The sequence below is a fragment of the Candida orthopsilosis genome (assembly GCF_000315875.1).
Source record: "Candida orthopsilosis Co 90-125, chromosome 1 draft sequence".
In the NCBI taxonomy this organism is placed as follows: Eukaryota; Fungi; Ascomycota; class Pichiomycetes; order Serinales; family Debaryomycetaceae; genus Lodderomyces; species Lodderomyces orthopsilosis.
Genome location: NC_018292.1, coordinates 796895 through 810185, shown reverse-complemented (window position 1 = coordinate 810185; position 13291 = coordinate 796895). Strand labels below are relative to the sequence as shown.

The 13291-nt window shown below is 35.7% G+C and overlaps 7 protein-coding genes across 7 annotated transcripts; 4 read left to right on the top strand and 3 right to left on the bottom strand. All coding sequences in view use genetic code 12, as the record gives it.

The window, feature by feature from the left end:
* Positions 1 to 65: 65 nt before the first annotated feature.
* CORT_0A03760 (hypothetical protein) lies at positions 66 to 557 on the bottom strand (the record flags this gene model as incomplete). Its single annotated transcript, XM_003866156.1, has 1 exon — positions 66 to 557. The coding sequence occupies one exon, from the start codon at positions 555 to 557 to the stop codon at positions 66 to 68; it is 492 nt and encodes a 163-aa protein (XP_003866204.1).
* A 778-nt stretch (positions 558 to 1335) lies between these two features.
* Positions 1336 to 4575, top strand: CORT_0A03750 (Crm1 protein; the record flags this gene model as incomplete). The annotated part of the gene is made up of 1 exon (XM_003866155.1): positions 1336 to 4575. The coding sequence occupies one exon, from the start codon at positions 1336 to 1338 to the stop codon at positions 4573 to 4575; it is 3240 nt and encodes a 1079-aa protein (XP_003866203.1).
* A 680-nt stretch (positions 4576 to 5255) lies between these two features.
* CORT_0A03740 (hypothetical protein) lies at positions 5256 to 6089 on the bottom strand (the record flags this gene model as incomplete). The annotated part of the gene is made up of 1 exon (XM_003866154.1): positions 5256 to 6089. One exon carries the CDS (start codon positions 6087 to 6089, stop codon positions 5256 to 5258), a length of 834 nt encoding a protein of 277 aa, XP_003866202.1.
* A 199-nt stretch (positions 6090 to 6288) lies between these two features.
* CORT_0A03730 (Mrpl6 protein) lies at positions 6289 to 6963 on the bottom strand (the record flags this gene model as incomplete). The annotated part of the gene is made up of 1 exon (XM_003866153.1): positions 6289 to 6963. One exon carries the CDS (start codon positions 6961 to 6963, stop codon positions 6289 to 6291), a length of 675 nt encoding a protein of 224 aa, XP_003866201.1.
* A 189-nt stretch (positions 6964 to 7152) lies between these two features.
* CORT_0A03720 (Imp3 protein) lies at positions 7153 to 7704 on the top strand (the record flags this gene model as incomplete). Its single annotated transcript, XM_003866152.1, has 1 exon — positions 7153 to 7704. The coding sequence occupies one exon, from the start codon at positions 7153 to 7155 to the stop codon at positions 7702 to 7704; it is 552 nt and encodes a 183-aa protein (XP_003866200.1).
* A 334-nt stretch (positions 7705 to 8038) lies between these two features.
* Positions 8039 to 10180, top strand: CORT_0A03710 (hypothetical protein; the record flags this gene model as incomplete). Its single annotated transcript, XM_003866151.1, has 1 exon — positions 8039 to 10180. The coding sequence occupies one exon, from the start codon at positions 8039 to 8041 to the stop codon at positions 10178 to 10180; it is 2142 nt and encodes a 713-aa protein (XP_003866199.1).
* A 190-nt stretch (positions 10181 to 10370) lies between these two features.
* CORT_0A03700 (Mcd4 protein) lies at positions 10371 to 13283 on the top strand (the record flags this gene model as incomplete). The annotated part of the gene is made up of 1 exon (XM_003866150.1): positions 10371 to 13283. The coding sequence occupies one exon, from the start codon at positions 10371 to 10373 to the stop codon at positions 13281 to 13283; it is 2913 nt and encodes a 970-aa protein (XP_003866198.1).
* Between the last annotated feature and the right edge of the window lie 8 nt (positions 13284 to 13291).

Here is a 13291-nt window from a genome sequence, read left to right as displayed (position 1 = left end):
AGCTACATATATACATATATCTATATATATAGCTTATAATTAACTGAAACTATATCTCTTATTCTCTACTTTATAGCAAACTCATTTGAAGAGACAATCAGCTTAATTGAGGGATACTTTTGAACAAACTCTTGAAAAGCCATCTCAATATCAGCATCTTCATCCTCAACCGATCCCCCACGTGTCAAATGATTAATAAATCCAGGAATATTCAACATCAAAAATGCGAGTTGTTCCTTGGATAAATCAAATCCAATTTTCAAATCCATTGAATCAACTTGTTTAACCAATTTAGACAAGATTTGTAAATGATGTTGAGGAGAATGTATCAAGTAGTTGACAATTATACTTTTCCCAGTTTTCAATAACATCATTTGTATGCAGTTGTATAAATACCAATCGGTTTGTTTTAAAATTAGGATTGTAAATTGATTAGCATTTATCGAGTCTAAAAATTTGGTCAATTCTTCTTGTAACTGTTTTGGGTCTTGACTGTTGATTTCTATAAACCAACACGATAACCATTCTTGAGTTGCTTGTAAAAGAATATCAATCATAATGCGTAATACAGTACACGTTGTTGAAGGTTTTCAAAGTATTTGGTTGCAAAACTGACGAAACAAGAACTTTTGAACAGAAAGCTGCTTTACTAATGGAAGACAGAGGTTCTAGGGGCTGGTCTGACCTAACCAGCTATAATATCAACTATGGATCTAGTATACACTATCTGTATTGCATCTCAAGGGTAGTTTAATGGGGAGAAGATAGTTGATAATGCATTGGCTCAAGCATACCCCTAGAGGGCAAGCAAAAAAATTTTGTTATATCGAAATTGACCTCTATGCAAACTAAATCTAAGGAATATGAACTACACGTATCTTTACTAAATACACTTATATATGTCACCATGAATCCTTCATCTCAAAGCATCCTGATCTTCACAATCAAGTCTCTTCACCCCCTTCATCTTCATCTTCTCTTGATGAAATTGTGTTGGTTATGTAATCAAAGGAGTGGCAAAGTGAGAGACAGAGAGACAGAGACAGAAGAAAAAAAAAAAATTCAAAGAACCAATCCAAACAATTGGAAGTATTCAGAGTTCATCACACACCACTAAAAACTTTACCACCAACTACTTAAACCATCCATCTATCGGACAACACAACACCAAAAATCACACCATATCATCATCAGCTGAATCAATACAAACAACATTGAACCATCCACTTTACCACAAATCTGCAATTGTTACAACAACTCACGTAGAGAGGACTACCCACCAACTTCAAGAATAACAACACCATTATAAAAGATTTTTAAATACAGCTATTCGCAATGGAAGCAATTTTGGACTTCTCGACTGATCTAGACATTGCTTTGTTTGATCAAACTGTTGATGCCTTTTATAAAGGTTCAGGTGAAAACCAAAAACAAGCACAATCGGTATTGAATCGATTTCAAGAACATCCTGAATCTTGGAAATTTGTTGATAATATCTTATCTAATTCAAGTAATGCTCAATCAAAATACATTGCATTGTCATGTTTAAACAAATTGATTCAATATAGATGGAAAATGATTCCTGAAGAAGAAAGAATTGGAATAAGAAACTTCATAGTCAATATGATTATCTCATTATGTAATGATGAAGCTGAGTTTGAAACCCAACGTGCTTTGATAAACAAGATTGATTTAACTTTGGTTTCTATATTGAAACAAGAATGGCCTCACAATTGGCCAGAATTTATTCCTGAAATCGTTGCTAGTTCAAGGTCTTCGTATAATGTATGTGAAAATAATATGATTGTACTTAAGTTATTAAGTGAAGAAGTATTTGATTATAGTCAGGATCAATTGACTCAAGCTAAAGCACAACAATTGAGGATAAGTATGAAAAATGAATTTGAAAAAATTTTCAAATTGTGTTATGAAGTATTGGACAAGACAACAAAGTCATCGTTAGTTATTGCCACCTTGAATGCATTGTTGAGATATATTCAATGGATTCCTTCCAATTACATTTACCAAACTAATTTGTTGGATATATTATCCACCAAGTTTTTAGCTCCAGTTGATACTAGAGCAATTACTTTGAAATGTTTAACCGAAATCAGTACTTTACCAGAAGAAAATGCCAAAACGTTGCTTTTTTTCAAAAACACAATGGAACAATTTTACAATATTGTTCCCATTTCAACAAACTTGAAAGAAAGCTATAAAGTTGCTTCAACTGCTGATCAATCATTTTTACAAGATATGGCCATGTTTTTATGTTCATACTTAGGAAACCATTTATCAGTATTGGAACAACATGAAGAAGCTAAAGATTTACTTCAAAATGCGTTAATTTACTTGTTACAATTGTCAAGAATTGAAGAACGTGAATTATTCAAAACTTGTTTGGATTTTTGGCAAATTTTTGTTCATCAATTGTTTGTTGAGACTAGGAATTTGCCAAGTAATGAATTGAGTCCGATGATGCAATTGACTTATGGCAACTCTATTAAAGCTGGTACTTCAGGTGGAGCTCCTGATCCTGCCATATTAGCGAAATTCCCCTTAAGACAACATCAATATGCTGACATCTTATCTAAATTGAGATTGGTCATTATTGAAAACATGGCCAGACCTGAAGAAGTTTTAGTTGTTGAAAATGATGAGGGTGAAATTGTTCGTGAATTTGTTAAAGAAAGTGATACAATTCAATTGTACAAATCAATGAGAGAAGTTTTGGTTTATTTAACTCATTTGAATGTTATTGACACAGAACAAATTATGATTGAAAAACTTTCTAGACAACTTGATGAAAGTGAATGGTCATGGCAAAATATAAATACTTTATGTTGGGCAATTGGGTCTATTTCTGGTGCCATGAACGAAGACATGGAAAAAAGGTTTTTGGTCAATGTCATCAAGGATTTGTTATCATTGACGGAAATGAAAAGAGGTAAGGATAATAAAGCAGTTGTTGCGTCAAATATCATGTACATTGTTGGTCAATATCCTAGATTCTTGAAAGCTCATTGGAAATTTTTAAAAACAGTGGTTAACAAACTTTTTGAATTCATGCATGAAACGCATGAAGGTGTCCAGGATATGGCTTGTGATACATTTATTAAAATTACCACCAAATGTAAACGCCATTTTGTCGTTGTGCAGCAAAATGAAAGAGAACCATTCATTAATGAGATTATTAGAGAAATTCAATCGATTACAGAAGATTTACAACCACAACAAGTACACACATTTTATGAAGCTTGTGGTATAATAGTAAGTTCTCAAAACAACAAAGAAGCCAGAGATAAATTGTTGAGTGAGTTGATGGCTTTACCCAACATGGCATGGACTTCAATAATACAACAAGCAGGCCAAGATCCAACCTTGTTAACCAATACTGAAACTGTCAAAATCATTGCCAACATTATTAAGACCAACGTTGCTGTTTGTAAAGCTCTAGGTCCTGGTTTCTACTCACAATTGGGAGGCTTGTATGTTGATATGTTATCATTGTACAAAGCCGTTTCATCAATGATATCGGATGCAGTTGCCAAAGATGGAATCATTGCTACTAAAACTCCAAAAGTTCGAGGTTTAAGAACAATCAAGAAGGAAATATTGAAAATGATTGAAACATACATAAACCAAGCAGAGAATTTGGAAGAAATCGTTAGAGATTTGACTTCATCATTATTTGGTGCTGTTCTAGAAGATTATAGTTCTAATGTTCCCGATGCTAGGGATGCTGAAGTCTTGAGATGTATGACTGCATTGGTCGCCAAAGTTGGTCATTTGATACCTGATGGTGTTGTTTTGATTTTACAAAATGTATTTGAATGTACTTTGGATATGATCAAGAATGATTTTGTTGAATATCCTGAACATCGAGTTGAATTTTATAAACTTTTGAAAGAAATTAATGCCAAGTCATTCCAGGGATTGTTGCAATTATCTGGAGAAGCATTCCAATCATTAATTAATGCTGCACTTTGGGCTTTCAAACATAACAATAGAGATGTTGAAGATAACGGATTATCTTTAACGTTGAATTTAATTGAAAATGTCGAACATTTAGGTGATACACCCTTCACCAAGGCATTTTATGAAAATTTCTATTTCCAAATCTTATCCGATACATTATACGTATTCACTCAACCTGATCATAAAGCTGGGTTCAGATATCAATCACAATTATTAGCTCAATTGATCCACTTGGTCGAAGATAACGTCATCAAGTATCCATTATACACACCAGATCAAGCACCTGAAGGAACAACAAATTCTGCATTTTTAAAACAATATCTTTCACAATTGTTATCTTCAGCATTTGATAATTTACAACCAGAACAATTGACCAATTTCTTAAAAGTTATTACTTCAGTATATGATGATTTGTTTAAATTCAAAGCTACTTTGAGAGACTTCCTTGTGCAATTGAAACAGTTTGGTGGTGATCCTACTGATTATTTATTTGCTGAAGATAAAGAATTGGAAAAGATTGAAATTGATCGGAAACAAAGAGAAAAGGATTTACAAGTTGGTGGACTAATTAGACCATCGGAATTGGATGATGATTAGAAGTGAGGCCTTTCTTTGCGGAATAAGCTTGTAGCAAAATTTCAGTATGTATAATGTCCATTTTAATAAGTAAAGTTGTTTATCTTAGATTGATGATGTAGATGGCTCCTTTAAAATTACAGAGCTGACTGGTGTTTCTTGGTTGTTAAATTATTGGTAAATGTACACTACCACGCTAACTGATTAAAGAGGAACAGAAAAGAAATAAAAAATTCCAATTCCAATTCCAATTCCAAAAAAAAGTTTTACTTACCTCCTTTTTTTCTTCTTCTTTTCTCTTCATCACCAGAAGATCAATTTCATTAACGAACATGGTTCTTGTCTTTTCCCAGAACCATCCGGGAATTGTCTTCCGTTTATGTCAAATGGTGTATTTTAATTTAATTTTTGGAACGATTTTTAACTTGCAATCAAAAGATTGTAACCCCTTTTTTTTTTGATTTTGAATCAAATCAAATTTACTTTTTTCATTTTTTGGGACAATTCAAGTCGGATGATTTATTGTTTGAAAAAATGAGGGAGTTGATTTGATATGAGATGATGACATTGATATGTGTTTGCTGGAAGGAGGAAGGTGAAATAAATGTTAATTGAGTTTCTTTGTCAGTAAAGTTCGATCTACATTTCTGTTTCTGTTTATACTGTTCTTGATATATACACGTACTTTCCTATCTCTACTATTACTCTCTCGCAAGTTGATTCAATGATTTACCATACAACTTGATAGCATCTGAAACTCTAACAATTGCCTTATTTGGTCCAGGAATACAACCTTTCAAAATCAAGATTCCTGCATCACCATCAACATGCAAAACTTCTTTATTAAAATCAGTCATGTTTGAACATCCCATTCTACCCGGCATTTTCTTTCCTGGTAAAACTCTACCGGGGTTTTGATTACCTCCCATTGCACCAGGAGTTCTATGAGCTTTCGAAACACCATGAGTTGCTCTACCACCTTTGAAATTCCAACGTTTCATTACACCAGCAAATCCTTTACCCTTTGTGATTCCTTTAACATCAACTAATTGTCCTACTGCAAAATAGTTGGCTTTTAGCTCAGTTCCAAGTGGGATCAAATTGGTGGAATCACGGACTCTAAATTCACCAAATTTATATTTTGGTGATGTACCAGCTTTGCCAAACATTTGCAACTCATGCAATCTGGGATAATTTTTCAATTTATCTATAGTACCAATGATGTTGGCATCGTAACCGAATTCTTCCTTGGTCTTGTGACCGATAACTTCAACTGAATCGATTTCCAAAACTGTTGCCGGTATCTGTTCTCCTTTGGAAGTAAACCAAGTTATCATACCTTGTTTTATACCAAATAATCCTGGTCTTTCTAGTAATTGTTTACGCTTGTTGCCTTCTTCAACTGAATGGTTCTTTGATGGAGGTGTTGTTTTTAATGATGTGATGGCATGAATGGATGTTATTTGAGCAACATTTCGTATAAACTGAGTGGATGCAGGAGTCAAGTTTGTACTTAGCAGCTTGATACTGAACATATTGTTGTTGTTGTGATGGTACTGCTATATTGTATTTGTATTGATAGTTTTTCGTTTGGTGAAAAAAAAAATTCTGTGAAAAATTGTTAAGAGTGATTTGACTATTGGTGCACACCACACAGAAGACACTCTTTGAAGCAATATTTACAAACATGCAATGTTCTATGAATATATACACGATATGAGAACACAGTCCCATCTATTTGATCTTCCTCTCTTTAAGCACCACTGTTTCCCCATCAACAAAGATACCTTTACCTTTATAAGGCTCAGGTTTCTTGTGTTCCCTAATCAATGAAGCAAATAACTTGACTTGTTGTTTATCACATCCTTCAACAATCAATCTAGCTGGATTAGGACTGCTGACTTTCAAACCAGGTGGAACAACCAATCTCGGCGTATATGGAAACCCAATTTTCAATGCCACTACATCCTCTCCTTTTTCATTCTTTTCAATTATAGCTCTGTAACCAGTACCAACAAACTTCACTATCGATAAATGACCTTCGCTAGTCCCTATAATTGCATTTTGTATAGCTGAACGTATAGTTCCCCATAGTGACCTTTGTGTTTTGTTGTGTGGTCTTTCGACTTTGACGGCAATTTGTTGATTATCTCCCTGCGGGTTATGGATATGTATAAATTTGGGTAATTCGGTTCTAAGTGCACCAAGTGGTCCTTTGACAACAATCTGTCTATCAAGAACAAATCGTTTGTTTCTCTTGGTGAATGATTTGCAAAATTCAATAGGAATTGATTCGATTGAGTAGGAAACACCATCACTGATTTTGATTGGCTTCTTTCCAATATTTGATAAACAGAGTCTGGCTGTTGAAAATTGACGCGTCGAATTACGCCATATAGAAGACATCATGGTTGTAGATAAGTCAGAAACTTGTCCGTTAAATCGACCTTTTCCTCTGAAAATTTTCGAAAAAATTGTTTAAGTAAAATTAAACAGTTTGGAGCTACCAAATCAGAAAAAAATCGAATCCTCCCATTACAATCTCATCTCATTGAAAAGGACATTTGGACTATATACAACTACACATAGCATATTAGGATGGTTAGGACATTAAAACATCATGAAAAGAAGCTTTTAAAGAAAGTGGATTTCCTTGATTGGAAGCAAGATCAAGGACATCGAGATACTCAAGTAATGAGAACTTATCATATTCAAAACAGAGAAGATTATCATAAGTACAACAAAATATGTGGTGATATAAGAAAATTAGCTCATAAGCTATCATTACTTAAACCTACGGATCCATTCCGAATAAAACATGAACAGTTATTGCTAGAAAAACTATATAATATGGGAGTTTTAGCAACCAAATCGAAAATTAGCGATTTAGAGAACAAGGTAACTGTCAGTGCTCTTTGTCGAAGAAGAATTGGAGTTGTCATGTGTAGACTAAAGATGGCTGAGACTTTGGGAGATGCTGTTAAGTTTATTGAACAAGGACATGTTAGAGTAGGGCCCAATGTCATTACTGATCCTGCTTATCTTGTTACTAGAAATCTTGAAGATTACTTAACTTGGGTTGATAGCTCCAAGATCAAGAGGAATTTGCTTAAATATAGAAACAAGATTGATGATTATGAGTTGTCATGATGTGTATAAAGAATTGTGTTTAGTCGTTTTATGAATTCAAATTCGTAATCATCCAGCTTTTGGCTAATATAGCGATTCAGACATTTCCTCTGCTCATATCAGTAGCACTACATTTAGATCTATCCCAAGTAAGTCTAACTTCTATATGTGGTTCCTGAATTTCACTTTGCTTGATGGGAAATGTCTCATGAGAAAAAACACAAAAATTCACGCAAAAACGTACGTACAGAAAGGATCAACTTAAAAACATCACACCTCAGGAGGTACTAGCCAGGCGCTATTTTAATTGTATGATTGGTGGCTGGCATATGCTACGACTAAAACAATTTGCAGAATGTCTTTACCAACGATAAATCATTTTCAGTCCCTTGGTGTGACCCCCACAACCTCCTTTGCTGATATCAAACGAGCTTACAGAAAACTTTCCTTAAAATATCACCCAGACAAGACACCCGACGTAGCTCACCATGAGAAATTCAAAGAGATCAATGCTGCTTTTGAAGTGATACGAGATCATTATGAAAAGTTTAATACCACTTCTAGTCCGCAAATGCCCACTAGTAGCACACCCAATTCATCAGCATATACGGCTTATCAACAGTTTTCAACTTCAACTGCTGGACAAAACTTTTCAAGCAGACAGTATTATAGTCGATTTTCACATAGTGAACACACTGCGTCAAATGTGCGGAACGGAGCTCGTGCTCATGACGATTCAGCGAAAGGGGCGTATTTTCAAGCATTCCACAAGTCTCAAGAAGAACGAAGGAAAGCTTCTCAAAAAGCAGCTGATATGGCAAAACGAAATAGAGAGAAGTTAGTAGAGATGCTAAAAGCCGAGGCAGAAGCAAAAAGAAGGGAAGAGTTGCGAAGAGCCGAAGCCAAGAAAAGAGAAGTTGAGAAGATGGAACAAGAACTGAAAAGAGCGGAGATTGAAAGGAAGAAAATGGAGGCTGCAAAACAGCGACAGGAGGAAGAGCAAAGAAAGCAACGACAATCACAAACAGTTAACACGGAGGCGAAAACAGAGCAAAATCAAAAGACAAAAAGCCGATTTGAAAATCTTGGTGGTGACTCTGAAGAAAAATATAATACATATGACCATAAGCCCTTGCATGCAAATGGCGTAAATCCAAACAGGGAATATCAAAACGCAAAACAGAGGCGACGAGATATGGTTGATGCTGCAGAAACTGCTGACGAAGTTATGAGAAAACTATTTGACCCCGATGACACGGAAAAGTTTTACAAATCTAAAAAGAGTCGAAACGGAAAGACAAATGATGAAAAAGAGAATTACATGCCCACAAGTAAACGCCGCAAGAATGACGTTTCATGTCGTGGGAATGGGGCTAATTCCGGTAGGGGAATTAACAACCCGATTGTATTGGAGGATGATACTTCTGATATTGAAGCGATTAGTATATCTGATGGGCCGTATATTCTGGAGGATGATGAAATAACGATAGTAGAGGAAATATCACGTGACAAGAAAGTGAATAATAAATCAAGCAAATCTCTCAATATGGGTGTGTCGGGGACTAAGAATGGTAGTCGGGTGTCTATTGGAGAAACTTCTGACTCAGAGTGCAACTCTGAAAAGTTGGATGAGTATATTCCATTTACTGTGAAGCCAAAGGTGCCCCCAAGAAGTAGTACTACATTGCCGCCAAGACCAGACATAAAAGCGGGCTCCTCCTCGCCTGGTAGACCAACACCCCCACCTACAACTCATATACGGCATCATGCTACATCGCCACATAAACGATCAAAGATCAGTACCACTAATGGTACTTCGGCGTTTGACATGGGCAACTTGGAAATAAATGTTGGGGATATTGATGAAGTTGACTTTCGAGAGTTGGAAGAGAGTTTACCTGATTCTCTGAAGAGAAAGCAGCCAACCTCAAATTCAAGCAATGTAGCAAACAATACGCAGAGCACCCGAGGGAAGCCAGTGCACTTTACAGATGGTACTTCAAGGGCTGAGACATTATCCACACCTTTGAATAAAAATTCAGTTCGTGGTCACTCTGCTGCCAGATTCAACACTAGCGACGAGAGATCGACTCGAGCACAATTATCCGTACTAGACTTCCATGCATCTCCTAAAGTCCACAACTTCACACCTCCCCAGCCTCCGATACTTGATCTCGATCCAGATATTAGTCGAGACAAGTGGCATCGGTATGTCAAGTCCATGGTGAATTATCAAAAGTCATTCTTGGAATATAAGGAGCTCATAGTCCGGTACCAGGTTGAAAGGACTCAAAAAGATTTTGAAAATTTCGATACGGTGAATGACTTGCAAGATCAAAAGAATTTGAGCGTATATAATGCGTGTTTGAAGCGAGATTTAGAAGTTATAACTCAGTATCAGGAAGCGCTACGCGTCTTTAGTCTCAATATGATATTGTTTCAACAGAACTGCCAGTGGATCAGCAGGGTCAAACAACACGATCCCAATTGGATTTGATTAGGTTTAATAATATGGTAATTGGTATGAAACAACCTTATAGGTGATGTAGGACAAAAGTGAATATTAAAAGAAATAAAATTTAGTTTGAACCGCGTTTCTCTTCACAGATTTTGCACACGTCACAATCCACCAGAGGTTCTTCATCCTAGTCATTCGCTACAATCCACAGCAAAACACTTTTATCAATATGGATAGGAATAGGAAATTGCTCTTGACAGTGGGATTGCTATTCCATTTTTTTTACCTATGGTCCATTTTTGACATTTATTTTGTCCTGCCTTTAGTTCATGGTATGGACCACCACATTTCCACTTATGAACCTCCAGCAAAGAGAATCTTTCTCATAGTTGGTGATGGTCTTAGAGCAGACAAGACATTTCAAAAATTGACTCATCCGAGAACTGGAGAGTATAAATATTTAGCACCATATTTGCGAAGTTTAGCCTTAAACAATGGAACGTGGGGAATATCAAATACGAGAATGCCTACGGAATCACGTCCGGGTCATGTGGCCATGATTGCTGGATTTTATGAAGATGTTTCGGCTGTCACTAAAGGTTGGAAAGAGAATCCAGTGAACTTTGATTCGTTTTTCAATCAATCAAAACATACGTATTCATTTGGAAGTCCTGATATTTTGCCAATGTTTGCTTATGGAGATGGTGTTGTACCTGGGAGAATTGATGTTTGCATGTATGCCCACGAGTTTGAGGATTTTAGCAAGAGTTCAATTGAGTTGGATTCATTTGTGTTTAACCATTTTGATGATCTTTTGACCAATCTGACAAAGAATGCCACCTTGCATGACGAATTACATCAAGATGGAAACGTTTTTTTTTTGCATTTGTTAGGTCCGGATACTGCTGGTCATGCTTATCGTCCATATTCAGCTGAATACTATGAAAATATTGAATATATCGACACAATGTTGGAGAAAGTTGTGCCGCAAATTAACGAATTTTTCGGTGATGACAAAACTGCATTTGTGTTCACTGCTGATCATGGTATGTCAGATTTTGGATCCCACGGAGATGGTCATCCTGATAATACGAGGACTCCCTTGATTGCTTGGGGTGCTGGTCTCAATAAACCGGTGCATTTGAAAGACGTGGAACATAAAGAGGCTCAATTACTCAAACAAGATCCAATTGCAAGTGGGTTTGAATCTACTTATTTTGACACATGGGGGTTGGATCATTTAGTTCGAAATGACGTGAATCAAGCTGATATTGCTTCGTTGATGGCTTATTTAATAGGTGCAAATTATCCAGCAAATTCCGTTGGTGAATTGCCATTGGGCTACATCGATGCCAGTCCACAAAACAAAATTAAAGCTCTTTATGCAAATGCGTTAGCCATTGTTGAACAATATATCGTCAAGGAGAAGGAAGTCTACAACCATCAATTCAAATTCAAGCCATATGAGCCTTTTGAAGAGAAAACAATTCAAGATTATCAAAAGGAGATAGAGAGTATGATTGAGTTATTGAAGGAAACACCAGATGCAGAAGTTGAAAAATTAGCAATTGAAATTACAGAAGAATTGATGAAGAAAACATTGGCTGGCTTGAATTACCTAACCACTTACAATTGGGCATTACTTCGTTCTATTGTGACATTGGGCTTTTTTGGATGGATTGTGTATTCCTTCATTTTGTTCTTAAAGCTCTTTATTTTGTCAAAAAGTGATTTGAAAAAAATTGAGAGCCTGTATCCTCCGGCTACGTTAGCATCTTTCATGGTATTAGGTTTATCACTTGGATATTTGCTATTCTACCAGAGTTCTCCATTCAATTATTACATGTACGCTGCTTTTCCGCTTTACTTCTGGTATACAATAGTGGTGGAGTTCCAACACTTGATTGATGGAGTAAGAGAGTTATTACGAGGTGTTTCTCTATCAGGAAAGATTCTTATTTTCACCAGCTTCCTTGGAATGTATGAAGGAATAGCTTATGGGTTTTTTGAAAGATTCACCTTTTCCATCATCTTTTGTATTGTTGGTATTTACCCCGTATTTATTCTGGACTCGTACAAGATATCAGGGTTGATGAAATTTTTGTGGTTTTTCAGTTGCCTTTTCATGTGCATATTCACCAATTTGAATCCAATCAAAACAGAAAACTTGCTTCTTATAAACTTGGGTGCTATTCTTGCATTTGCTATAAGTATTGTTGGCTTCAATGAAATTGAAAAAAGAAGTTATGATATTGGCCTTCCACAGAAAGTAATCACATGGGCACAAATACTTGCTATTCCACTCATCACTTATGCCACTGATGCTTCAGTTGTTTCGTTGCAATCAAGAAATGGTCTTCCTTTGTATTCACAGGTTATGGGTTGGGTGACATTTGTGGCATCGCTAATAGTGCTACCTGCACTTCATTCCATCTATCCATCAAAAGATTATCGATTTAGGTTATTAATCATATTCATTACCTTTGTTCCAACGTTTGTTATCTTTACGATTTCTTACGAATTGTTATTCTATATTGGATTTTCATTGGTATTATTACAATGGCTTACAATTGAGGAGCTTCTCAAATACTCCCAAGAAGAAATAGCAAAAGAGCACAAGGAAACAGGAAAGTTGCCACAAGGTTACTGGGTTCAAGTGATTAGAATTGCCATCATTGGTTTCTTCTTTTTACAAGTGGCGTTTTTTGGTACAGGTAATGTGTCATCTATATCTTCCTTCTCCTTGGATTCAGTATACCGATTGATACCTGTATTCAGCCCATTTGCAATGGGAGCTTTACTAATGATCAAGTTGATTATTCCATATGTATTGTTATCAACATGTTTGGGTATAATGAATCATCAATTGGAAGTTAAACGATTCACAATTTCTACATTGATTATATCCACAAGCGATGTCCTTTCGTTAAATTTTTTCTTTTTGGTACGAACTGAAGGATCATGGTTGGATATTGGTGTATCTATTTCTAATTATTGCTTGGCAATATTGTCATCATTATTTATGTTGATTTTGGAGTTGGTTAGTTCGATTATATTGAGTGGTGTTGAGTATACTCAAGCAAGTAAAAAGTTGGATTACGAACCTATTAGTCATAGAGTTAGAAAAAAGAAAGTTACATAGGGTTACCA